The sequence below is a fragment of the Odontomachus brunneus genome, unplaced genomic scaffold (assembly GCF_010583005.1).
Source record: "Odontomachus brunneus isolate Ranch 3 - 2012 unplaced genomic scaffold, Obru_v1 Obru_scaffold_001, whole genome shotgun sequence".
Taxonomy (NCBI): domain Eukaryota; kingdom Metazoa; phylum Arthropoda; class Insecta; order Hymenoptera; family Formicidae; genus Odontomachus; species Odontomachus brunneus.
This window is the reverse complement of record NW_022639451.1, coordinates 2,956,398-2,984,271: the sequence shown is the minus strand read 5'-3', so window position 1 is coordinate 2,984,271 and position 27,874 is coordinate 2,956,398. Positions and strand designations below refer to the sequence as shown.

At 44.0% G+C, this 27,874-nt stretch overlaps 1 protein-coding gene across 2 annotated transcripts in view; it reads left to right on the top strand.

Moving 5' to 3' along the window:
* Window positions 1-11,399: 11,399 nt before the first annotated feature.
* Window positions 11,400-27,874, top strand: part of LOC116840651 — a 74,630-nt gene continuing 58,155 nt past the window's right edge. For both annotated transcript variants that reach the window (XM_032807624.1, XM_032807613.1), the window contains exons 1-2: window positions 11,400-13,307; window positions 23,785-23,994. In XM_032807624.1, coding sequence (XP_032663515.1) covers window positions 12,326-13,307; window positions 23,785-23,994 — 1,192 coding nt within the window. In that variant the 5' untranslated portion in view covers window positions 11,400-12,325. The remainder of the gene's footprint in view (window positions 13,308-23,784; window positions 23,995-27,874) is intronic.

Here is a 27,874-nt window from a genome sequence, read left to right as displayed (position 1 = left end):
GCAATTTATGAGCTGCAGCTGCAGTTTTTTTCAAGTCAAAGTAATGAAGCAGCACATGTCGAAAAAACAACTTATCACGTTCCATATTTAATCAAAAGAAAAAATAGCACTGCTCGCTTAAATGAATCTCTTCGCACTGAATTTTATTGACAAATGTCTAACCTCTAAAATGCAGCCAGTTTCAGATGTCAAAATAAATTACACCTATAACTAACGTCATCTAACTGTGAGCCGCAGGAACTAAGTTTACCACCTAATAAAAGATGAAAAATATGAAAAAAAATATATATAATATATATTAAATATATGTCAAAGATTTTCTGCACTGTGACTCTCGTTTAAATCTTTTTAATTGGAAATCTTATTAAAATCTTTTAATTAAAAAGTATGTATAAAAGATAAAACATTACTAAGACAAATTTGTTAATCTTATGAGCAGCAAACTTCATTAATAAACAATTGATTATTGTTCTGCTCTATTTTCGTTCAATAATAAATGGGTTCAGATTTTGCGTATCTTTCTTCACAGTAATTGCAGGAAATGCGTTACATTTTTATTGACATCCCAAGTAGTTTTACTCTTCAATTATTAGACAAAAGTTGGCATGACTATCCAGTAACTGCTCGAAAGCTACATTAACCAGACTCACATACACTGTTTTTCAATTTGTGTTTACTTCTTAATGACTTTAATCTTCCTTTAATTTTCCTACAAAATATCGAAGGGATCGCCAAACTTTGTAGAAAGTTTGCAGATTGAAAATTGTGTATCATTTCTTCGCTCTTGCACTCTCTTCTTCCGTAGGGCAATATTCCCGTCAAAAATTACCGAAGAATTTAATATGAAAAAGATTGAAACACCTGTCCATTATATCAGCGCAATCTTCTCACTTCGAGGACCCGTTATGAGCCGGGTCCAAGCTCTGCTCCAGCGTTCGTTAAGTAGAGATTTCAGAGGTCCAATAACATCGACGATCACGGTGTAGAATCAAGTCGCGTTCAATCACGTATCGAGCCACGAGCGAGCGGCATTCGATCGCACTCGGTGGAACGCGAAACGGTAAGCACATCGTTATGGCGCGTTATACGTCGCTGCGCTCGCCGCTGCGCTCGAAGCAGGCCGGGTCGGGGGTGCGCGGTGGTACATAAAATACAAGACGAAGAGAGAACCGAGAGAGCCGAGGATGTGTATACGAGCGTGTATATACATCGATATCGCGCCAGAAGTTCTCATTTCACCGAGATATCGGATTTTTCCGGGCCAACCCTTCCCGACCCCTCTCGTGCGCGCGCGTTCACGCTCTCCTTTATTATCCCTCTACCGCCCCCGTCCGCCGGCTCTCTTCGCCGCCGCCGCCGCCGCCGCCGCCGCCGCCGCCCCGTGGCCCTTTATACCAAACAAAGCAATCTCGAACTCGTGCGGCGACGGCCCCTACGTGCGACTGCTAGGTGACAATTTATATACTCGGACCACCTATGTAATAACTTACTCACTCGATACGTCTTTCTCGCGCGCGGCGACGAGACGTTTTCACGGCTTTGTACCTCCGCACGGCTTGTTACCGAGAGGATCGCATTGTCGCGCGGCTGCACGAAACAGCGAGCTCGCGCGCTTGGTAAGGACTCTCCTCCAGGTATCGGGGAGAAAGAGAGAGAGACAGGCCGCCAGCGAGAAGGAGAGAGATTGTTATTTCTTACGAGAAGCAGGAGCTCTCTTGCGCTTCGTAGCCTCGCGAATCGGACACGAGCTATTGCGAAGAATCGATCAATTTGTTCCTGAATTTTGTAAAAGATGAAAGGTTACATTCATGACGAAAGGTGCGCTATTCTCCCGCACGTGGTCAAAATTAAATGCCACATTTTCTCCCGAAGCTGTGACAGAAGAAAACAATGTGTGTATAAAGGAAAAATTATATTCGAGGGAAAAAATAATTTTTGCGCGTCCTCGATATATTCGTCAATTCCGAATTGTTATTTGCAAGTCAAGATTTGTTTCCTCAAAATAAAAAATGGCATATCAGTGTGGCAGCGACTTTACTAGTTGATTCGTAAAGCTTACCTCGCTTTGTATCCTTTATAAGTGACGCATATAGCATTTATATTTATCGCATAGAATGACGAAATGGAAACGATATAGAAACACGAAAAGAATAGTCAAAATTTGCTCGAAACAGCATGTAATATTGTAAAATGTTACACGAAAATCTCAATATAACTTTATTAAATTTGTTGCATAAGTATAACAAAACATTTGTACATGTTATTGTATCATAAAAATTTAATGATTAAAATAATATGCAATACATTTCATAAATTTAATTAAAAAGATTACAGAAGTTTTTCCATCATTGATTGTTTTACGCGGTGATAATCATGAAAGTCTATTTGAGTTCGTAATATTGATTCAATATTCCCAGGTAGACAGAGGTATGTAAACTTGGCAGCAACTCTACTAGTCGATTTGTAAAGGCTGCGTCCCTCATGAGTGATTTATATGGCACTCGTATTCATATCACGTAGAATACAAGTACGAAATACAAGTACGAAATACAAGTACGAAAAGAACGATCAAAATTTGCCCAAAACAATAAGTCATGTAAAATATAATGAGAAAATCTAAGCGTAATTATGAATAAATTTGTTGTCGTATTAATATAAAAAAAAATTACGTGTTATATCAACATAACAAAAAATTACATTATTGTGCTATATAAATTTAATTATTAAAATTCAATATAGTATATTTTCTCTCTCCATAAATGTAATTAAGAAAATTGCAAAGTTTCCATAATCGATTGTCTTACGTTGTGATAATTATAAAAGTCTCTATCTACAAAGTATTCATAATTTATTCAATACATATATTCATAATTTAATATTCTAATAATTTAATAATAGAAATATTCATAATTTATTTAAAGTATTCTTAATTTCATTTATGTGAGATAAATATACATTCTCATACATAATGAATTCTTTCAATCTATCTCAAGCAATAACGCAAATTTGTTATTGCATCGATGTAGTAACAAATTTACTGCATATATATGTCATGCAAAGTATAATACGAAAATCTAAATGTAACTTTTAGTAAATTTCTAGTTATCAATATAACACAAGATTACGTTCTTGTGTGACAAATTTAATGACTAATTCTATAAAATATATTTGCGTGGTATAAACGTAAAATAAAAAGAAAAAAAGATTTGTAGATTTGTCTGGCAAACGTAGAATTAAAAAGATTGTAGACTCGTCTAATAAATGTAAAATGAAAAAGTTGTAGATTTGTCTGACAATTGCAAAATTGTAAAAACTTGTAGATCTACTTTGTCGATTATCTCACGCCGCGATAATCATGAAAGTCTATCCGGGCCAATGAATCACGCTGCATGGCGAATGCACGTATCACGGCCCGATTACGAGGTGCATTAAATGCAAGGGCCGGCGTAGCTATGCGATCGTTCCGCGCTCGCGACGCGACACGTAAGAGTGTCGGCGCGATATATGTATTTAATGCGTGCGTTATTCGGGCGGAGCGACTAATAAAGTCGATTTCACGCACGATTCGTTGCGTTCGACGCGCACGCGAATAATATAACGCGAGCGCTCGCACGGCCCGCGGCTCGTCGTCCCGGCAATGACAATAGCGCGCATATACGGGGTGCGTCGAGACGATATCGCGCCTCATCGCCGGACATCGAGAGTGAAACGGCGACGCGGGATCGTCGCCGTCGCGGCCGTCCAGGTGCCGTCGAGTTGGCCGTCGAGTTTGCGCGATCCAAGTCGAGCGCGTCTCGAGCGAAGGAGCCCCGCGTGGAAACTCGCGGTGGAAAGGACGAGCGGTAATTCTGGGACACCGTGTGTGCATACATATACGCGTATTGTCACGGGATAAGAGACATCGTATAAGTCCGTGGCGTCATGTGCTCATAACTGCCCCCTATCAGAATAATATTATTATCCCCGGCCGCCCCACGATTATCCCGCGCGCTATTCCGGCGCGTAGGCGCTTACTTTTCGTAACTTTGTTTCGCGCACGTCACCGAAAGCTGTTGAGTCGCGTGAACGGAGTGATAAATGGAAATCCAGATTATTGTCTCCGCGCGCGAATCTCGCTTTTTCTGTCATTTCTGTCGGATTGACGACGAGGATCACTTTCGCGGAAATAATAATCCGGGAAGTCCTCCGCACAGAGAGAGAGAGAGAGAGAGAGAGAGAGAGAGAGAGAGAGAGAGAAGATGAGAGCGGCACATGTGCCGCTGTAACAATCACACTTTGATACTCCGCTATCGAATGCCTGACGGAAAACAAAAATTGTATCACGCTTTTGTCTCAATAATTGTTCGTCTGTCTGTACACTTTTCTTTTCTTTTTTTTTAATTTGTTCCCCCGAAAGATCGTTTTCCCTCGAAGAGTTTCCAAGTAGCTTCGTTTCTCTCTTCTCTCTCTTTCTCTCTCTCTCTTTCTTTTTTTCTGTCTCTATCTCTCCCAAAATCTCACAAAACCTTTGATTTCGAGATGAAAAATCTGCTCGTTTCGAGTTTCCAGTTTTGCTTGTCCTTATTACAAAGTTATAACGCGAGTGTCTATCAAGCGCGGATTACAGCAGCACGCTATAATCGATACGGTATCCCGTAGTCACTTGCGCGGCATTAAAACGGATTGTCAGTATTAGAGAGCGGAGCTAATTGCTCCCGAAGAAAGATCAGTCCCAATTAATGTTCCCATTGGTCGTACAACTTACCGCTTAAATATCAATTTCAAACAGACGGTATCCTTATTAGCATTAGCTCGGCAAGTACGACAAAGAAGTTTCGGCACGACGCTAGGAAAGTTCAAGGATGCAAATAAGGGTAATATCGCGAGACGCGGGAGGAACGAGGGGCCTCGGGGTACGTGGGGGACGCGGGAAGACGCAGTTTCCTGTCTCGTTTACACTTATCGTTGGAATTATTTCGTTCACGTGGAGCCCCGCACAGTAAGGAATCGTTACGCGCTCGTCGCAGTGGAACACGCTGAAATTATTCGAAATAAAAAGCAACAAGCGTTGCGGTAATTATCGCAGCCGCGTGACGCGATACAATTTATACAGCATATTTATACAGCGTGTGTGTGATTAATAATCACGCGACAATTGTTATTCGCATTATCATTCGACGCGACAGCGCGGCATTCTTCTCCGCGCGCTAAAAAATGCATACTGCATTCGAATAAATATTGCTTGTTTCAAGTATTTCGTAAGTTTAAATACTCGTGAATTTGTCACAGGTTTTCATCATCAAAATATATTCCGAATCCTACTAAACTTAGCATTTTATTCAAGAGAATATTAAATTAAAAGGAAAATGCTGTTCGCTTACTATATAGAGTCAAACTAACTCTTTTCTTTATAAATTTTGTAATACATTACATTCTTATAAATTCTTCTTTGGAGTACATGATAAAAACGAAGTTTTTTCAATTTGCAACGAGACTTGCTGTGCATTTCAAGGCTGTTACTAAAAAAAATACTCTTTGTTAAAGATAACCATTAAAAGAAGCAAAGTAAGCTGAATAATTGCTTTTTTTAGTAGTAAAATGATATTTTTTATGTGCAAAAAATGTGTATTACATTTAAATATATATTATTTGTTTCAAATATTTTATAAGTTTATATATCCGCAAAATTTTATCATAAGAAAGAGAGAGAGAGAGAGTATGTGTGTGTTCATCATAAGCATCAAATTCTGAATTCTAATAAGTCTAGCATTTCGATAAAAAATATTCAATCAAAACAAAAATTCGGTTTGCTTACTACATAGAGTCAAGTCAGCTTTTTCTTGAATGCAATTTTATGGTATTTTTTGGAGAGATTTAAATTCTTAATTAAGGAAAGATAAATTCTTCTTTTGAGAGTACTCAATAATGAACCTTTCTCAAATTTATGACGAGTATATATCTTAAGACTATTACCAAGGAAGTATTCCTTGTTCAAGAGTAACCATTACACTTCAAGAATAAAAGCAAAGTCGCGAGTGATCGCTTTTCTTAGCAGTGGGGTAATATTTTTCTCCGTGCGGTCACCGCATTATTCAAGATACTTGTGCCCTCGTATGAATATTACGATAACGCGGGTCTTCTCTTTTTATCGCCCGAGTCACTTGATCGGGGTCAGTCCATAATTACTTTAGCCCCGCGCGAAATAAATCATTCCTCGCCACGGTCCCCTTTCGCGAAGTAACAAGAGCAACGGCGCCACCACCACCATCGCCGCCACTACCACCATTGCCGTCGCCGCCGCCGCCACGTCGAACCGCCCCCAATTTATATCGGCTAATTGAGGCAGCTTACATTGCTCATTCTTTATATCGTTTCTACGTACAACGACGTCGCCATCGCGGCCGCTCGTAAGTTCATCACGTCGGATGAATGAATAATTATCCCCCAATCTTCTCCCAATCGTCGTCGTCGTCGTCGTCGCGCTCCGTCCTCCGTCGTGCGAAACGAATCGCTCCTCGACGTTACCACCTTGGCCGGAAGTATACCTATACGCCTGAACCGCCCCCCAATTTATATGAGCTAACTAAGTCGACCCCCGAGACCCCCTCCAGCCTGCGCCGGTGCTCGTATAATAATTCCGCGATTCCCTCTCGATGTTCATTTCATTTTTTTCCTTCTTCGTCGACCGCCTTCGCCTCTCGTTCCTCTCCTTCGAGCGTCGTCGAGCCACTTCCACACCACTTCTCCGCAACCACCACCACTACCATCATCGCCACCACCACCACCACCGCCGCCGCCGCCGCCGCCGTCGCCGCCGCCGCCGCCGCCGCCGCCGCCGCCGCCGCCGCCGCCGCCGCTGAGAGGGTGATAAGTCGTGACGTCGACGAGGTAGAGGTGATTCCGAAGCGTAGGCGTGGTCGTAGCATCCCAACCCCCGCCGCCGCCGACGTCGTGGCGAGAGGGGGGCCAGCGGGGGTTGGGAGGGTTCGAATCCTGTGGGTAGGGTAGCGCGCGCGGTGCACGCTTCGCGTTGGCTGCCTCCAACCCTCCACCACCACGTGGCCGGCGCGCCGGCGGTGCGGTGGTGGACGCCGTTATAGAGGGTGGAAAGTCGTGTAAGAAAAAGCCGCGGCGGCGGCACCCTGCGCCCGACCTCATCTCGCCGGCCTTCCTCTCTTTCTCCTTCTCTCCGTTCGTTCCTCCGCTCTTCCTTGCTCTCTTTCCACCCCTTCTTTCCTTCCTTCCGTCCCCTTCGCCTGCTGCCGCGCTGGCCCCCCGCTTTCAGCCCTCGCCGGTAATAGACGGCGGCTCTACTTAAGTGCGGAGCACGTCGTTGCGCCTCTTCTCTTCCACCCTTTTCGCCGGCTCTTCTCCCTCGCACGCTTCGTTCCTCCTCTTCGCCCTCCCCGTCGTCGTCGTCGTCGTCGTCGTCGTCGTCGTCGTCGTCGTCCACCTCCACCCCTCCCCCCCCTTCTCCCGGTCTTTATCCTCGCGCGTTTTAAAGGGACGTATGTATGTATGGGCGCGTGTACGCCGCTTTTATGTGGAATTCTTGGGGCGAGCATCGGGAGGAGACTTATCACGCGCGCTGTCAGGAACGCGCCGTCGTCCGTGTGTGAGAACGCTTTCGCGTGTATGCGTGCGGACGAGCGAGCGCGCGTGGACGCACGTCCAGCCGGCCGCACCGGCCTCGCTCGTTAATTTAATTAACCCTACGGACATTTCCGACACGGACGCGCGGACAGCAACGTGCTTGCGCCGGCCGTGCCGCGCCTTCCACGATAATGCGCACGCGAATGCGCCCACGCGGCGTCACTTTCGGCCCGAGCCACGTCGGGGGTGGCGAAATTACGCGCGTGGCCTGACGTGGTGACGTAGCGTCGTCGTCGCAGCGCGACGATACTCTCTGAGTGACCACCAGCGTGCCTTTCGTCGCAAGGAGACTTCAGAGCGCGACGCCCTGCTGCCCTCGGCTGTTGAGTCGAGAGTTCAGTTGACTCCCCCGGATAGACAGGTGGGCGTAAATTTGCCGGCAACTTCATTAGTCGGCTCGTGAAGGTTGCGTCCCTCATGAGTGACTCACGTGGTATTCATATTTATCGCACAGAATGACGGAATGGAAACAAGAAAGATACACGAGAAGGTCATAATTCGCTTCAATCAATATCTACAATATTGCTTCGAGCAAACCTCGCTCATTCGGCAGCAAATTTACTAGTCGACTTGTGAAAATTGCGTCTCTTATGAATGGCTCATGCTGGACTCATATTTATGATATATAATGATGAAAAAAGAACACGCAAATAATAATGAGAAAAATTTGCTCAAAGCAATATATTATGTATGATGCAACATGGAAATTTGAGTATAACTTGATCAGCAAAGTTGCTGCCAAATCTATGAACATCTATCTATCCGAGAATATTGAATCAGTATTACAAACTCAGATGGACTTTCATGAATATTATGATGTGAAACAATCGATGTGATCTTTAAAATCTCTAAAAATGTTTTATTACATTTATATATGAATCAAGTATACTCTATTGAATTAATCATTAGATTATATTTTACAATAAAATATATATGTTGTTTTGTTATATTGATGCAGTAATTAACTAAAAGTTATCAGATTTCATATTACATTTTGCATAACATATATTTAGCACATATTTTACTAGATCAATGCAATAACAAATTTATATTATTTTATGAATTAAATTTAAAGAATTAATCCAATACATTAATCCAATACATTTTTTTATTACTTTAATGAAACAAATATATTGTATTAAATTAATTATTAAATTGACATCATATAATAATGTAAATTTTTTTTGTATGTTGATGTAGCTACAAATTCAATAAAAGTTACACTCAGATTACCGCATTACACTAATTCATGACTTCTTGTTTGAAACAAATCTCAATCATTGTTTTCATATTTTGTTATTTTATGTGATGTGAATACGAGTGCCGTATGAATCACTCATAAATGACGCAGTCTTTACAAATCGACACTAGTATAAAATTGCTGTCAAATTGACGTACACCTATCTAAGTATCTAACTATCGGTACTCTCACGTCCTGACAATTATGGAAGTCAATCTGAGTGATTCGTGGAATACTAAGAGTTAAGATCCCATATTAAAAATTCCATATTTTGTCGATGAACACAAAGTGGGAGTCTCTGTAGCTCATGACGAAACTCGCATAACGATTGAGCCGCCAATTGTGGGAAAATTATGAAACGTTTTTGCCACTTGGCGGATCATCCTACAGCCTCGCTGTGAAATACATGATTTATGAACGAAGCTTTCCTATGCATAAAGCGGAAGGAAAATATGCTAATATCCGTATCGTAATCTACCTTTCATCGATATTTCCAAGTGATATTTCCAAAGATAATACATTTTTCCATTATATTTGTTCCTGCCGGAAATATTCCTTTCGAGGAGGAGAGAGCGAGAGAAAGAGACATATATGTATATATTATATGTGTGTATTCAGAAGCACGCATCGCATTTATTCTGAATGCAGATTTCCTTGCGAGAGATCGACCGACATAGACCACTCTCTTATCTTTGCATTAAACGTGACTTAATATTCAACAAGATATTTAATATATACGTCCTAGAGTAAAGCAATTACCAGAAAGAGAGAGAGAGAGAGAGAGAGAGAGAGAGAGAGAGAAATCAGACAAAAATTTTTGTCACGGAATATCACTGTGATGTTTAAAAATGTGCGAGGGAGGAGGGGGTTGCGTAGTGAAAGGGGAGCGCGTTCACTCGCGCCTCGCGTACACGCCGTAGTAAAGCTTTTTATAATTCCCCGCCGGGGCTGAGCAGAGATGCGAAAGGAATTCTTTATCGCCGCCGGTAGAAACTACAATAATTGCTGCTATTTCCGCGTGGCGCGCGCGCGCGCGCACGCTACTAGTTATATAACACTCCCGCGAACGACTTCATAATATCAATATCGTCATTATCGCGTGATTATCGCGCGATCCAGAGGAGCCGGCGCGATCGTGGACGTTCGCCAAGCCACCCGCTTCTCGCCGCCGGTTATTATTATTATTATCACCATTATTGTTATCATTATTATTATACCAGCGTACTTAGGGGAAAGGGGTGGAGGTAAACTGTGAAGCTCCCTCTCTTCCCCCCTCCTCTCTCTCTCTCTCTCTCATGGGCGATAATATAATTACCTACACCTACAAGAAAATTACACCGTACCCTCTTGCGCTGCCCCAAGTTCATGCACGAACACGCGAACACGATAATACGCGCGGGAGGATGGACGGGGGCGCGCTCGCTCGCGCGCGCTCACCGGTAGTAGTGCGAGATAATAAAGTTGATAAGAGTGTAGAGGGCCGCTCGGCAACCCCTACCCACCGAAAGAGAGCAAACGGGGTAGTGTCGGCCGAGCACGGGCCGCGACGGCGAGGGGGGTGAAGGCGCAGAGAGGATGAAGGCGAGCGGCGATACGCGAGAAAGGGGGGTGCGAGCGAGAGAGCGCGGAGGTGGCGGTCGCGAATGGGGGGATGGGGTGCAAAGGGGTAAATGGGCGTGGCTGGCGTCTGCTGGCGAGGCAGGCGATTGGGTGGTTCGCGGGGCGGCTTCGTCAAATAAAATCCAATCGTTGGGACCAAAGGAATGCGAATCTCCAGGCTTTTTTCCTCCCTTGGTACCGCGCGAGCCGCTTACCCTCCCTCCTTCCCTGCGCACCTCCTGCGACCACCCGCCGGAGAGAGAGCGAGAGAGAGAGAGAGAGAGAGAGAGAGAGAGAGAGAGAGAGAGTGAGAAAGAGGTATTCCGTATTGCGCCTTCTACCCCTGTTTCCGTGTCCTCTTTCTCTCTCTTCGTCCCTCTCCGCCTCTCGCCGCCTTTCTCTTTTCCTTCGTCTCTCAAGGGGGTGCGCGCAGCGCCGTTTGATGGGAGTATGATTTTATTACGGCATTACCGAGCGAGCCAAACCCCGAATTGCTCGGCTTATAGTCCGTATTATCTCACCTAAGAGAGAAAGAAGGGGTGACGGTAGCGGGGCAAAGAGGCGGGCCGATGAGCAGGGTGGTGGGTGCAATAGGGAGAGACGGAGAGAGAGAGAGAGAGAGAGAGAGAGAGAGAGAGAGAGAGAGGGATCGTCGCGCGGAGCAGCCACCCCTTGCGCGTTCCCTTCTTCGGCGGAAGGCCGCTGCCTGTGCACGTACGTACGTGACGTAACGTAACGTAACGTACGTAGGTACGGGGTGGCGTTTCGGGGACGACGCCGACGACGTCGGCCGGCCAAACCGTGGTGGGGTGGGGTGGGGTGCGCGGACGGCGGAACGCCGCGTAGGGGCGGGAGAGAGAGAGCGAGAGAGGGGGATGAGTAAGCCACCTATATGGCTTTGTGGGCCTTCATTCGAGGGTTGCATGCTCTCACGTTGCCGTTGCCACACTAACCCCCCTACCGTGCGTTCGGAAGGCACGCACGCACGTCAGTTGACATCCTGCTGCCGAAATCGCACGTCCTACCACTACCCACCGTCCTCGTCCGCGTGTGGACGAACGGACCACGACGACGGCGACGACGAGCACGACCACGAGGACGTTTCCCGCGAACGTTGCGCCGTGCGATCATGTGACGGGCGGCGATCTCGCACCAAGAATCTTCCAGCCTGTGTCCCCGCGGGGAAAAAAAGGGGGGCGAGCTCGGGAGAGTTCAGCTGGAGAGAGCACGTGGGCACGTCCGTTCCTCCGGGGTAGTCGAGCCGCGACTTCGGTTACGTTCCACGCGTCATGCCACGTCGACGTGTCGCGCCGTCCGGTCGACAGTGACGTCGAAGCGAATGAACACGGTCGTCTGGAAAAAGGTCGTGGAGGAAAAAGAAACGAATGAATCCCGCGGGAGTCGACGGAGATGCCGAAGTGCGATCAGTGCTTTCGGACAGTAGTTCCGGACGATAGACGATAGTGGTGAATCCGAGATCGAGGATCGAGTAATTAAACGGGCCAGAAGCGTCCCCGGCGACCTTGACTCACTCGTGGAAATGTGACTTCCGTAACGACCACGCAGTCCCACGCGCGGATTTCCAAATGGAACGTACGTGACGACCTTGCCAGGCGGTGAGCACTCGAGTGACAGCAGAGATGAGCGCAGTAATGTCTTTCGGTAATAGTACGAGGAGGAAGTCGCCTGAGCCCTGTGTACTAATTTAAAAGCCATCTTCGCGGTCGTACTAGTCATAGTTTCAAGAACGTCGAACCCGATCCTAAGACTGTTGTCAAGTTGTTCGTTTCCTTTCTCGCTTGAAGATCCGCTTCGCGAACAGTCGTGACAGTCCGCGGGCCAAGCAGCCGTGCTATGTTCCCCTCGTCAGCGGCGATGCTGAAGAATCTGCAGCAGAGTGCAATGACCTCGCCCTTCCTGATGGAGAACTTGCTCCAGAGCAAGACGTCGCCGGGCGCAGATCTCACCAGCCTGACCTTGAACTGGGCGGCGAGTTTAGTGGCGCGACAGCGAGAGCGAGAATGTGAAGCGAATCTGAGGATCGCGCGGGACCGCGCGTCGCCGAGTGAGCTCGCGTCCTCGCAAGACCAGCAACAGCAGCACCTAGAGCAGCGCTCCTCGGGCGCGATGGGCCCACGCGATCGCTCGTCAGGCATGATGATCGACTGCGGCCGCGATCAGCAGCAGAGATCGTCCGGCGCCGTGGTGGCCGGCAGGTCCGCCGCGGAGCGGCTCCAGCACGATCGGATACAACTGCTACAGCAGCAACAGCAGCAGCAACGCGGCGACAAGGACACGCTGGAGCGGAGCCAAGGCGTGTACGTGGATCTGGAGAACGAGAGGCTCGAGGGCCACGTAGTGGTCGATCGGCTGTGCGCGATGGAGAGGCTCTGCAACGAGAGGATCGACAATCGGTCCAACTCTGGCGTGGAGTCGTGCAACTCGAACGTGGACGAGGACCCGATGCCGGGCGAGCTGGAGGCCGGTCTTCCAGCCGAGAGGGACGAGCTGGTGCTGGGCGAGCGGGTCTCCGCGATCGAGATAGACAGACGGTACGACCTTGGATGCAGAAACGTCATGCACACGTCCGACGAGATGACGATCACGGGGGAGAGGGAGACGGCGGCGGTGGCGGCGGCGGCAGCGGCGGCGGCGGCGGCGGCGGTCGAGCGTGCCGTCGACAGAATAGGCGAGAGGACCGTCGCCGCTTGCTCCTGTGGCGACGAGCAGTGCTCAGGACCCGCTTGCAGAACCATCCAGGAGAAAGAGAAGCCGCAGCTCAAGTTCAGCGTGAGCGCCATACTCGGCGGCAACCACGACAGGAGGCCGCATCCCGGTAATTCATTTCATCTCATATGTGAGATGGTCCTTTATCTCGTCCTACTGGCCACTCGAGGTCGACTGTGTCCCGAGATTTTTGGCCAGAGTCCTGGACGAAGTAAGCTCAGAGCTTCTGCGTCGAGCGCACGCGTTTATGAAATTTCTTCTCGAGGGCCACAGACTTGCGATCCCGATAGCTCATTGCATTCGCGCGAGAAATGAGTTACTTTAACACGCTCGTTACCAGCGTCACGCTTCCGTGACACACATCGATCTCCCACGAGAGACCGACTAGAAATTTATCCTATGGTCCTCATCACAGGTTGATCTCAATCAGTTACCTAATTTGTAAGATGATGAGTATAAGATGATGTTACCAGGTCCTGATCTAATGCAACACAGCAATCAGGATCTTATTGGTAATAAGAATTAATAGTTAGGATCCGACAACATCACCAGATAACTGATTGGAATCAACTTGATCAGGACCATAGGAATGCCTAGTCGGGTGTGTGACAGCGATCATTTTTCATTGTAAATTTACGTGAGCAAATTAAGTCTGGTTCACGCTGTTACATAAAAATACAGATTGGTCCGTGACGGACTTTTTCTTCTTCTTCTCATACGTGGTTATACATCGAAGAAGATACTGTTGTATCAATAGAATTGGTGAACAGTGTCATAATAGAAATAAATCTTCTCAATTCAATAGCAATATTATAGAACCTAATATTTATTTATAAGAGTCATTAAAACAATGTATTAGTTTCAGTAATATTGCTGTTGAATCGGGAAGATTATTCCAATTATGTTGCTCTTATTCGGAACTCTCTTTTATCAATAAAAATGTTTCTAAATGTGACTTATAAGACTTTTGATCAGCTTTCAATCATATTTAGAGGCACTTATAATGATAAAAAAGGAATTTCAGAATGGCCTAATTCTGTTGAGATGCAACAGAATATTTGTCCGTGTAGAGTGTTCAAGCTTCCTTTTAGATGACGATATTTAGGTCTATGACAGATGGCTGACCAAATGAATGATGGTAGCGAACGTGTTAAACTTGGCCGGGCGAATCTGCTTCTGTTTTAATTTTTTCTCTTGGACCACAGCTCCGTCGTGTTTATTTGGCACATTTGGTTCTCGAGTAACGGGAAGAGATAAATACCGGGTATAGGCACTTGTGGGGATGACAAATATTCCAGAGAGATAGTGCACGCGTGCGCTTCTCGACAGCGACTCGAACAATGTCGACAAGGTCGACGATCGGCGATTACGTATTCGCGGATTCGTCCAGCCAGGTCGGAAAGACGTTCGACGCGGAAGAGCCTGACGCGGTGATCGGCCGGCGTTTGGAGAGAGTGTTGAAACAAAGCTCACCACAAATCAGTGTCGCGAGCAGACTTCTGTCGCCGGTCCCTAAATCTCATCCGCACACCCTCAAGACGAGTCGCAGCGTGCGTGCGGGGTGGAGCACGGGACTGGCGTCAGCTGGTCCGCCACTTACCTTCACCCCAATATTAAGCCCTTACGATTGGTGCCTATAATATTAGACAAGCGGCAGGATTCAATGATGTATTGCCGCAGCGCTTATCGCGTTTCCTCATTCGCCGATTTCCCCGATACGGACCGTCTTGCTCGTGCCTGCGCGGCCCGTCGTCACGGCCCGCAGAAATTCTTAGAATTGATACGGAGGAAATGAGATCGAGAAGCCTGGGCTCCCAATTGTGGTCTTACTGCCAGTACACTGAGGAGAAAAAAAGATCGTTAATTCAATTCGCAATTATGATCGCAATGGTCAGCATTACTTATTTCGAGGAAAAGATATCCGAAAAGTAAAATAATATTTATTTGGTAGATATCCTAAAAACATTCTTTTCAAACGAGAAAAGTTGCGTTTTCTTAAAACTGTTGCCTTTCATGAAAATAATTATTTAAGCTATTTAAACAATATATATTTTTTTTTAGTATTTTTTTCTCTTAGTGTAATAATCGTCATTACAATTGATTTAAATTATCCAAATTATCCAAAAATTGATTTAAATTAGCCAAAAGGCGCTACGACTATTGCCTTTATAATTTTTTTTGTTCAAGTTATTAATAATTTTCAGCACCAATCGTATTTTTTCTTGTTCAAGCAGAAAAGTATCAGCCCGATTCAAATATTTCTTTTCTTAAACACTGAACAAGTGTTAATATGAGGATTTTTTAAATAAACTATACCGACAAATGAAATGTGTAATAAATAATTTATCTAAAGCTCTCATGGTATGCAACAAAATTAGAAAAATTACATAAAGCCAGTAAGAGGCCTTATAACCCTCTGCCGCTCGCGTGCACACTAGATGTTAGTGCGAATATTTATCACAGAAGTTTGGTAACTTTGAAAATGAATTAAACAAATGCACAATTAATTTGAGGGATGAGAAGGATTAACTAAAATAATAATTGTGACATTCAGGGTCGGTTTGAAGGTAGATTCACCACGTGCGTTGTAATATCGGAAAAATTTCGCCGCATACACCTGACACTGTCAAACACACATCATTACTCTACCATCTTAATAATTGCACTAAGCAACAAATTGCAAATTCTGTCGACTACATGAGTGTGAATAGTCATTTTGTATATATTTTTGTTTGTTGAATACGAATCTGTTGTCTAAATTCGATTAGGATTTTAAGAAAAATGGCGTCAAATCTGCAAAAACGGCATTTTTTATCTTTAGGATCTTCGCGAGATTGAGATAAAAAATATGTCGGAAGTGACTATTCGCACTCATTGGAGAAAAATTGTCTGGAATAATGATGCTATGTGCGCGCAACCAGTGTATCTAATTTTAGCTGCATCTCGGAAACGAATAATTATGCCGAAATGAAACGAATGGCATTTTCAAGCTAAAAGCTGATAATTTTGCGCGATGTTAGTGAAATTTAGGAAAAAAATTTGTTGTCGGCGCTACAATCTCACGAAAATCTTAAAAAATGCCGTTTTTGCAAATTTGACGCTATTTTTTTTTAAATCCTGATATGCTAACCAAATTTGGACCACGGATTCTCACCAGGAAAAAATACATCGAAAATGATTATTCGCACTTATGCAGTCGACAAAATTTGCAATTTGTTATCTAGTATTATTCGCACTAATATTCAGCGCACGTTGAGGTGCTTTTATTGGCCTTATAGATCTCTTAGTTTGAGATGTGTATTCTATGGGGAAGATGATCTGAATCGGGGAAACTGAATCAACCCAACACGTAGTAACATCAACATATATACACAATTATCATTAATAATCACGCAGCACACAGCAAGTATCAAATTTTTACCCCTCTCAGTATTCAGTGTAATAATGACGTGAGAAAGACGAACGATTTGCCAATAATAGCGCGGATGAATGCGTTGATGACGCAACGAGAGCGAAAGAGGCCGCGTTACGCGCGAACTATGAATTACGTGGAGTTAATTGTACGATTTACTGCGACGCGGCCGTCGTAGCGTCGCGGCGATAAAATTAACAACCGCCGCATCTGCAACCCGCATTTGCAGCGGTGAGAATCGCGCGGCATGCGCGCGGTGGCATCCCGGGTGCGAAGAACCCGCGGCCCGGAAGAATCGGCGGGATTCCTTCTCGCGGCAAAAATCGCCCACCATGTCCTCCGTGCGCGGTCGTTACAAAAGCCGTCCCGTCATCGACAGGGACACCTGAAACATTTGCCGGCAGGTCACGCACGGGTCCGACGGCGACGGCGACGGCGGTGGCGTCGGACCCTCGTACACCCATACACACACGGCCACCAATCTTCGGCCGGCGTGTCCTCATTGTCACTCTTTCCTCGATGCCGACCCCCGCGCGAATGATTGACACGAGTCGATAAAGACCGTGTGCGCGCGCGATAAACGCGTAGACGCACTAGATGCATAAACTGTACACAAACCGTTGGGCGCGGGGACGGGTGGAAGAGGAGGAGGAGGAGGAGGACGGGGCCATGAAGAGTGGAGAGAGGCAAATGTTGCATTTAACATCGGCGAATTGCACGCATCTGCCGGCAGTAGGAGGATACGCGGGGGTGGAAAAGGGGTCATCGCGGGGTAGGAGGAGGCGGGGGGTCAGCGGGGAGGGCGAAGAGGGGCCTCGAGGGGGTGGCAATGGGGAAATTCGGTGCGTTCGAGATACGGGGCGGCCAGGGGGACGCAGGGGGCCAGGTTTCGTGCGTTTGTCGGATAGCGGATGCATTGACCGTGCCACGTGCATGTGTTACATCCCCCTTGTCCCTCGCACGTAGAGAGACCGCACCCCTCTTCTTCCCTCCTTCCCTCTGTTCCACCCTCTCTGTCTCTCTCTCTCTCTCTCTCTCTCTCTCTCTCTCTCTCTCTCTCTCTCTCTCTCTCTCTAGCCCCTCATCACCGACCTCTCACCGCGAATAGACCCTCCAGCATCCACGAGCGCGCGGCACCGTCCTCCCACTGTCCTCCCCCTCGCTTCCGCTACTGCCCCTGCCCCTCGACGTGCCCCCGGTAACCACCCCCCGCGGGCTTGTACGTCATGTCGAAATGTTGTGAAATAATTGCGCGAAAAAGTGATTGGCAACAAACTCGAAATTCATCGACGAGAGACGCGAGGGCCGCTCGCGGCGGGACGAGAATTTGCGGGGGCGTGAGGCAGAGGTCGGGGTAGGGGGAGGGAGGAGAGGGAACGGGATGGTTGGAGTTGCGAGGGATGATCCAGCGCGGGGGCAGCACAAGGGGGGGAGGGCTCGCGGTATCTGACGGGCGAGCGACGTTGAATTTCGAATAGCATTTTCACCAATCGTCCCGCGATTTACCGCGGTCTCTCTCGCCCCCTCCCCCTCCCCCCGCCTCGTCTCGCGTCCTCCTCCCCCGCTGCCGCCCACCACCCCTTTTCCACGCGAGCCGTCTCTCGTGGCTCATGTTTTTTGTTGCGTATCACGATTATTGATATTTTTCGATATCGACTCGCTGTGTATGTCGAGCACGCCGAGCCGCGTTTTAATACACGTCCGAGCGAATCCGCCGTGGGGGGAGGCGCATTTTCGCCCGTTACCGCGGCTAAGAAACCGCGAAGGGGAAGGGGAAGATAGAACAGAAGGGGAATCATTGCTTGCGAACGTCTTAATAATCAGACAGCCGTGTTTCTCGTGCAGAATGCGCGATCAGAGTCGCGAGATTGCCTCTCACTGCGACCAAGACGAAACGTACCTCATTATCGCGTCGCGTTAAATCCACCGACGTCTCTTCGAGTAGTCGATGAACCAGAATCGAATAACGTCGCGAATCCTCGTGAAAAATCGGCTCGCGGCCTAAGACAAACACGTCTGCGGTCCTGGAGAATCCGCGCCGTAGGAAGCAAGCATGTGTGCTACCCCCACAAACGAATAAACGCTTTCTTCGTCCTTCTTCCGCTCCTATTCACGAGGAGGAGACCTGCGATGGTATCTAGTTAATAATGCATCCATGACCGTAATCCGAAAGAATAACCAGCGATATATGTTGTAAGCGCTGCGCCGAGAGGGGCATGCTTAAGCTCGATGCACATACAAAAAAAAAAGGAAGAACGGGCGGCTGTAGGGGCCCCGCAACAACTGTAACAACACGCGAGCGGTCCCGGACTTTCTGGATACCGCAGACAGGAGAGTTTAATCTCACGTGACGCGAGAGGAAGGGTAGCGCGTTCTAAGGGGCACAGATAGACATGGGCTGGAAAAGGTTGGGAGGAGGATAGACAGAGAAAGAGGGAGAGAGAGAGAGAAAGATCGAAGGGGCTGACTGTGCCGGGTAGGTGGGGCAGCTTAAAAAACTATTCCCATTCAGTGTTTCCGTTGGAGATTTAAGCCCGTTATTAGCCGGCCGCGGCTAAGCAGCGCGCTTCTCTCATTGGCCGGCTACGAAAACAACGATAAAAGGCGATGAGTATTTTATGGGGTACAGTACGGCACAATGGGACGCCGTGTATGGGCCATTGTCAGGGCATTGTCTGGTCGAACGCAAGGCGAGTATTCTCTCTCTCTTGTTCTCTGTTTCTCTCTTTCTATCCATCTTCCTTTTTCCCTCTGTCTTTCTTGTGTTCTTCCTCTCTCTCTCTCTCTCTCTCTCTCTCTCTCTCACTCTCTCTCTTTCTCTCTGTCCCTTTCTCTCCTCCATTCTCGAACCGGCCTCGAGCCTCCATTATTTTATTATTTTCAAACACGTCACTTTTTTAGCGGGGTTGCGCTCTCTCTCTCTCTCTCTCTCTCTCTCTGGGCGTGGCGGTGCGCGACTGCAAAAAAAACATGTTGGAAATCGCAGCGGGGCGACCGGCCCTCTTAGGCGTTATTAATGTGGATGGGTGGACGAGTTCGCCAGCGGAGGGTGACCTCTCGTCGAGGTCATAGAGCCAGAGAGTCCGAATTTTCTTTCATGCTACTAAGCTGTACGCGACGCGGAGGGTACGCGTCAGCGCACGCAGTTAACATCCTTCCGCGTTGTCGATAAATCTTTCTACCAGGGGGCTGTATCGGTAGCCGGGGAGGGGGTTGAGGGGGCACAAAGTGCCGTCGTGAGACGATGAGGAATCTCCTGATGCGGACGCCATTCACCGGCCGGTCTTATTAAACCACTCGGTGGTTCAGTTTCGAGCGAACTTTACCTTAGCGAGAGTCGTTAATTCGACCGATGCATCTCGACGTTGGTAGATCGAGAAGTCACGAGGATCATTGGCGATCAGACTCGAGTTCAGTCGTCGCCAAGGTGTCGACTCTGAATGTCGAGAATTCTTTAACGCGAATCTTAAAACGCGTAGAAAATACATTAAGAGAATGCGCAGTGCATTAAGAGAAATTAATCGATAAAAAATTAACAAACGGATATTTCCGATCGATATCGATGAATTTTTATATCTGATCAGAATATTCGATTAAATTCAATCGAACACTTCTAATCATAATGACATTTCATCAGATAAACTAATAAAAAAATTATGAACCGATATTTTTCATCGGACGTTTCCTGATCAGATACAAAAATTCATCGGTATTTTGATTGGAAATATGTGTTTGTTAATTTTTTATCGTATAAAGTCTCTCTCAGTATAGACATTTAGTTTTCTATCATGATCGACACGTACCCGAACTAGAAATGTTTTTTAATATCCTCCTAATTGATCCGTTATCTGGCTTGAGCAAGGCGATGTTATCGGGTGTTAATTATTAATCTTTCGCGTCCAATATATTTTTAGTATACACTGTAATGTGGATTTGTTTAGAGTCGAGCAACTTTTAGCTACCATAATTTTATTGAAAATCAATATTCTTGAATATATTTTTTTCGAAGACATAGAAAAACTTCAGTTATAAGATAGTAGCACAACAATCAAAATCTGCAAATAGATTTGCTTTACTTTGAAATCCTTTTACATTCTTTAAGAGAGTTAGTGGATGATCAAATATTCGGATCTCTCGCCGACTCAATATTGTACGCGGGGGTTCATAAGTTTTTAATCGTTGACAATCCTTATTATTAATTTTTACAGTCCGGACGGTCTTTGGATCACCTTTACAATTTCTGAACTAGAACTTTTTCGCATATATCATTAAACCTTCCTGTCCGTTATATTTTTTATATACAGTATAACCTAGATCTATCGGGCAACTTTAAACCACCATAATTTTGTTGAAAATCAATATTTTTTAATACGTTTTTCTTTCAGGGACATAGAAAAATCTTGGTTATAAGAAGCGCAATAAAATCAACATCTGCAAAATCTGCAAATTTGAGCCATTTTGAAATTTTCTTGGTCCTTTTACGAAAGTTAGTGGATGATCAAATATTCTCACTGATTCAACATTGTACGCGAAAGGTTAAGAAGCTTTTAATTATTAATAATAATCCCTATTATTAAATCTTACAGTTCATTTTTTTAAGCTAACTTTTTTACAGTTTTTGAAGCAGAATTTCTCGTTTTTCGTACACGTCAAAGGATAAATTGATAAAAAATATGACATCTACGCCGCGCTACTATAGTGGCTTTTCGGATTGTAAGAATTAATAAGGTCCTGCTTGCCAGGTTACGTTATATAATTAGGATTCATAGGATAAATTGCTTGTCGGGATACGTAAACGTTAATGTGACATTTTGTGAGAGAAACTTCTCCTCCTCCTCTACCACTATTCTTTGCCATTCTCGTTAGTCCTTTAAGTGCGAAACAGTGTAACGATGAAGCGCTTTGTGTTCAGCAAGATTGTCGAACGTTTCGTTTGTGACTGATGAAAGCGGGTGAAATAGAAATAAATGAGCCTTTTAAACTTGAAATAATGAAGCTTGCAACTGAAACTGTTACTAACTGTTGCTAAAGTGAACGTGCAAATGAAAGTCCTTGAAAACGCCGGTAGCCACTAAGAAAAAACTGTTTGGTACTTGTGACTATAATCGCATGCTGGAAGAATTATAAAGAATCATTTTTGTAGTAAGTGTTACACAATAATAGGCTTGTATGCATATTGCTGCTACACCAAAACAAAATCTAAAAAGTAAGAAATATTTATTCGATAGATACTAATGACACATTTACTTGCACTAATATTTTTACATTGAGAAAAAATGTTTTTCAAATTAGAAAACGTACACTGAGAAAAAAATATTTAAAAATTAACCAATATTTATTAGGTGGATATTAACATATTTTTATTTAAATGAAAATTATCTTTAAACCGAATAAACAATATTCAGTTTAAATGAAAAGAATTTTGATTTAAGTAAATATGTTAATGGTATCCACTTAATAAATATTTGTTAACTTTTAGATATTTTTTCTCAGTGTATATATTTTCCCAAAACACATCGTGCTTTTCATAAGAGCAACTGTTTATTCTATGTAAGCAGAAGAATTTAGAGACTTAACTAAAGATGTTATTAATAAAAAATATATAAGTTTATACATTATTACCCACCAAATAAATATTTCTTGTTTTCCAGATACTTTTTCTCTTTAGTATGCTACTTTTTTGTTAGAACAACGAGTTGGTTGGCACTGTAAGTGACCATAACTTTAGTGAAATTAAGCATTACCCTTCTTGCAGCGTTTACAGGGAATTTCGAACGCTCGAAGGGTCTAAAAGAACACAATTTTTCGTCCCGACTTAAGGCGGGATTGCGCGCTACAAACTGCTCATGATACGTTCGCGCGATCGCGTTTGGCGATACTTTACGACGCGTATACGCGAGCTAAGGTGTCCCACCCTCGCTTCTCAGGTCGTGAGGCAGTCGGTCGCACGAATGTCTGGCTATTTACCTTCCCGGTGGAGGTGTTGAAGCGTGCGCCAACAAGAGATCGGGCTCCGCCTGGAGCAGTTAAGGAGGGTCTCTCTCTCGGTCGGGGGTGTCGGCTCGAATTATGCAACACGAGGAATACGACGACGACGACGACTTAGATATTCGCTCGCACGTAAATCCCGCCGCCCCGGGGGCACATTTTGCCGTGAAACAACCCCGGCGTGTTCCATATTTAATCGGCGTGGCCGGTTTGCGCGTTTTTCGTGTGGCGCGCTGACTCAAAACTTCCATAAAACGTTGTCCGATCCTCGCATGAATTAGTATGAATACTTGACGAGGCCCAACGACGAGGGAAAAGAGGATAGTCTCGCGCTTCTCGATCCCGTGAACACGCGACATACATCGCGCTGACGCACTTCTCTTGCGCTTTGAAGCGAAACACATGAGCTGAAGTGTCAAAGATAATTAGGGATCGGTAAGCCACAGTGAGTCGCTTCAATTTGAGCTTCAATTACTGAATTTCTCAGTTGAATCATTATTATGAGTATAATCCCTAGTCGAAATCTTGATTAACTACAAATTTGAAGAAATTTGAAACTCGGATTTGAAGCAGTAGGAAACTTTCGAATGAAAGAGGGACCCCTATTTAAAAATTATTAAACATCCTATCATTTTAATAGCCAATATTGAGTTTTCATGTTGAAGCCGGAAGAAAGATTTGTTTTTAACCAATTAGCTGTGTACGACGAGTATACTTGTCATGAAGAAATAGCAATTTTTAGCGTTGTGACGAATATACTCATCATGCAACACAATTTAGGTACACACTTTTAAAAGAAGACAATACAGCTAACTGGTTAACAATTATTTAATATAATCGCTTATTTTTGTATTATACTAAGAATATTCTCTACCTGCATTTAATCTTTTCTAAGGATTAATCTCTCGATTAGCAATGTGTATCAGTTATTGAATTTCTCAGGTGAATCACTATTACAAGTATAATTCCAAGTGGATTAGTGTTAATCAAACGGCTGTTAGTACACTTCGAATTACACTTATTTTTGGATTTGTCTATGGACAAACGAAATTCCGTCTCATCTGCTCGCCAGTAGAACGCATCGTGAAATATTTGCGACGACATTGGACGGAAATACGAACACGACGAAGCAAAAGTAACTTCCTCGATCGCGTCTCGACGTGTAATGTGTGTTTTATCTGCGCAGACAACTTCCAAGGACTCCCGCCGGAAGCGATACCCGCCTTTCTGCAAAACCTGCAGAACTCGGCGGGCTACAATATCGCCAAGCCGATCGCGCGACCGGCGGCTTATCACCCTTATCACAGGCCAAGTCATCAGCCACCTCAGCGACACTTGCCGCCGAACGCCCATCACACGCTGCAGCAACTGTTCTACAGAGGCCCATACCTGACAGGTAAAAAGAGAAGAAGTCGGTTAAGAAACAGGGAAAGAAAGAGAAATCTGTAAACGGTTGCTCCCCGTACGTGATATTGTAACCACGCGAAATACGATATCTCGCGGAATCGGTCAGTCGTATACTTTATTCACGAAGAAAAAATCAATTCTATTCAACTGAATGAATAGAACCGAACTAAGAAACAGAGACTCTGTTTCTTTCAACCTGAACGCGTTTGGTCCGTTCATTATAAGGTTAAAAGGAAGTTCTACTTTAAGTAGTCGAGAAATAGAAAGTTTTTGGTAATTTTTTAAAAGAATGGATTAAGATATCAATATAGAATTTGGATCATTATTATTTACCGTTACTTTAAGTATAAGAAAATTATTCTTTTATTAAAAAAATAATTGAAATTTCAGATTATCCAGATTTTTTTGTGCCGAGTGAGGTACAATATTACAATATTACAACTCGTGCAATAATCTGTAACAAATGCGACGAGAAAAACTGTATTAAATTTTCTGGAGAATGAACCCAAACCTTTTGGAAAATATGTAAGATTAGTATTTTTCTCAGGACACTAAGTAGAAACAAAAAAGAGAGAAATGACTAGTAACTTCGAAAAATGCTGTAATTTAATTTAAATTTCGACTTTTTGCATATGTGACAAAGGTTCCTCCTCCAGCATATTTAATGCAATCTTTTAATTTTGTCTCATTTGTATCAGATTATTACACGAGCAATGTTGTCCGCTAGTTAGACTATACATTTGTAACAAAAATCCCCTATATTGATATTTTTGTTCATTTCTTTGTACGAAATGGAAACCTCCTATTTCTTTCGCTATCCAAACTAAATCCTCATTCACCCAAACTTCCTTTCCGTCTTGCATTGTTCGATAAGAGATCGTAGGGATTTTCACGAAAAATTTCAAGCCGATACTCTTGTAGTTAGGAGAACTTATTTATAATTTACCAGACTACTTTATCTTTCCCGTTTCTTTTCGCCGGCCTTCTGCTATCGAAAAAAAACCACACATTATTGAATGAAGTTCTAATTGTAAAAATACCGGCCTCTCTCTCTTGATTTTCCCGCGAAAGTCCCCAACGAGCTTATTGAACAGCCTAATATTTCATTTTTTTTTTTCTATTTTCGAGCCTCGCTAACTCTCGTTATTCCGTCGTGGGCGCGATACTCCACGTGCAGTTAATAAACAAGCGCGGACGCGACGCGGAAACACGGTCCCGATGAACATTTAAAACCGAAACTTCCGCATATGGCGCCAGCGCGCGTATAAACGCGACGGCGGCGGGAGCGGCGGCGACGGTGGCGGCGGCGGCGGTGGTCCACGTGCGCGCGCGGGCACACACGGGTTTATCGAATATCTTGTTATAGGTAGGCTCGTATGGGACATGGAGTGCATATGAAGTGCAGTGAAAGCACTAGCATATTATGTACATGCTCCGCCACAAGGCAAAACGCACGCATGCAACAAGTGCGTGCAAATATCATCGGTGCAGATAATACCATCATGCTCAGCTTGGCAATATCGCGCAGACACGATCTGGAGATTCAATTGCCCGTCTGTTATTAGATGACTTTGATACAATCGCAATCGTGCCCGGGCGGTTCGCGCGCGAATAAACGCGAACGTTTATGCGATCGCGCGCTTTCCTTTTTTGTTCCCCCTAACGCGATGTCCCGTCCCGCGGCCGCGGTTTTCGCACACATCTCTTGTGCTGTTTTTCTCACACGGTACAAAATAATATATATATATTTTTTTAAAATATATAAGGAGAAAAGAGAGACTTGTCACGACGCTCGCCAGACTTCGGCACTCTTGCTTGGATTTTATCCAATATTGAGGTGTGTAGGATTTATTAATTATTTCTCAAATATTTATTAATTATTATGTATTACTAATTTATTTTTAAATCTTCTTGCATCTTAATATTTGATCAAATCCGCGCAACAGTCCCGAAACAAGCACAGTGCACTGAGAGACAAAATGGTTGATCTCTCCAAAAATCGTTGTTATTTTCGACTGTATTCTCCTGTGTTTCTAACAAAAATTAGTAGCTGCAATTTTTGTCGGACTTTAGCGGCCCGTCCGCGAGACGTTGTGCCGTCGACGGCAAATTAGAGATCAAGATACAACATCTTGATCATACATCTTCACGGAGAAAATTACTATGGTTGCTATATTCTATGGAAAATAGAGAGAAAATTTATGCGATTTCAAATAAAATAGACGTAGCGTTAAAAGTTGTTACTATTACAAGCCCATCTATACAGTTCTCACAGTCATAGTTTTTATAATATATAATGTTCAGTTAGTACATTCTCGTATACATAGTTATCTCTAAAGGAATATTGCTGTCTCTCCATTGTGGTCTGCAGAACAAGTACTATGGTTGAGACATCCATAGAGTTTAGTTGCACCGTATAGTACTGAGAGTACCGCTCGAATATATATGGGTGGGCAGTAAAGAAGATTAGTGCATCACTTGTAGAGTATTATAGTCGCTACACCATCCTGTATGGACGAAAACTAACAATAATATTTTGTTATGACAACCATATTAAGGCTAGTGATATCATTGGAGTTTTCTCCGTGTTATTGCTCTGATTTTTAAATCTCCAAAAAAAGACTTCAGCTAAGCTGCTTTCTTATATTGTCCTATTAATTTTGTTTGAGAAAACAACACATTATCTTTATTACATAAATTATATAAATTCATAGCTCCTTATTATTAATTTTATTATATTTAATATATATCATATTATATAAATATGATATATATTAAATATTATATTTATATCATATTATATAAATTCATAGCTCCTTATTATTAATTTTATTATATTTATTTTACTTTATTTTATTATTTACTACTTTATTTATAATTATTAATTTTTATTCCTCAATATTTGAAAGACGCTTTAACATTTGGCTTTAATCTTCTTAGATTTCATTCTTCTAAATAATCTTTCCCTTTTCCAGTAATAACAGCAATATACGAGTAATACATTTTCGCTAACGCTATAGTGACGCTTACTACAAAAATGGTACTCCGAATTATAACGTTTACTTTCATTATGTCATAATAATAATACAAATACTAAACTATAATTACTATTACCAAACACTTTCCTCAATACACCGGCTACTTGGATGTTTTATCTTATATGTGGTGAGTCAATCGCAACGTTGAATATCTTTGAGGCAAAAAATAAATGATTTTCATACACAGATTCTCGAAGCTATTTAAAAGAGAAAAACTTCTTATGATGGTTAGGCTTTTCTTTCTTAGTAAAAGTAGCTTCGAAGATCTTTAAGGTGTCAATAGTTATTAGTTGGCTCACCTTATACATAGTAGGATTTTCACGGGCGAATCTGAAAATAATTAAGCGGAATTAATTAATATAATTAATTAATATATTTAATTAATAAAATAATTAAGGCAAGAGAGTTGATCTTTATTTTTTCAACAAATATTTCTCTTGTTTGTTTATTTAATGTTTCTTGGACGATGATACTTTGCGAGATTTATGATTGTGTGGTTCTTGTATCATTCACTATATATTAGGTGGTAAACTTAGTTCCTGCGGTTTTTTTGTTTAAAAAACTCATTTATTTCGACATCAAAAGCAAAAAATACATTAATCGAAGTATTTTCCCTCGCTAGCTATACATTTTTCCCATCTTTCGGGCAACGCGTAGATTCCGCGACGATAGAACGATTGGTCTTTTGATGCAATCCATTCGTCGATCCATTTTCGCACATCCTCGTAATTTCTGAAGTGTGTATCCACCAAGCCGTGCTGCATCGACCGGAACAAGTAATAGTCCGAAGGAGCTAAGTCTGGTGAATACGCTGGGTGCGGGAGAACTTCC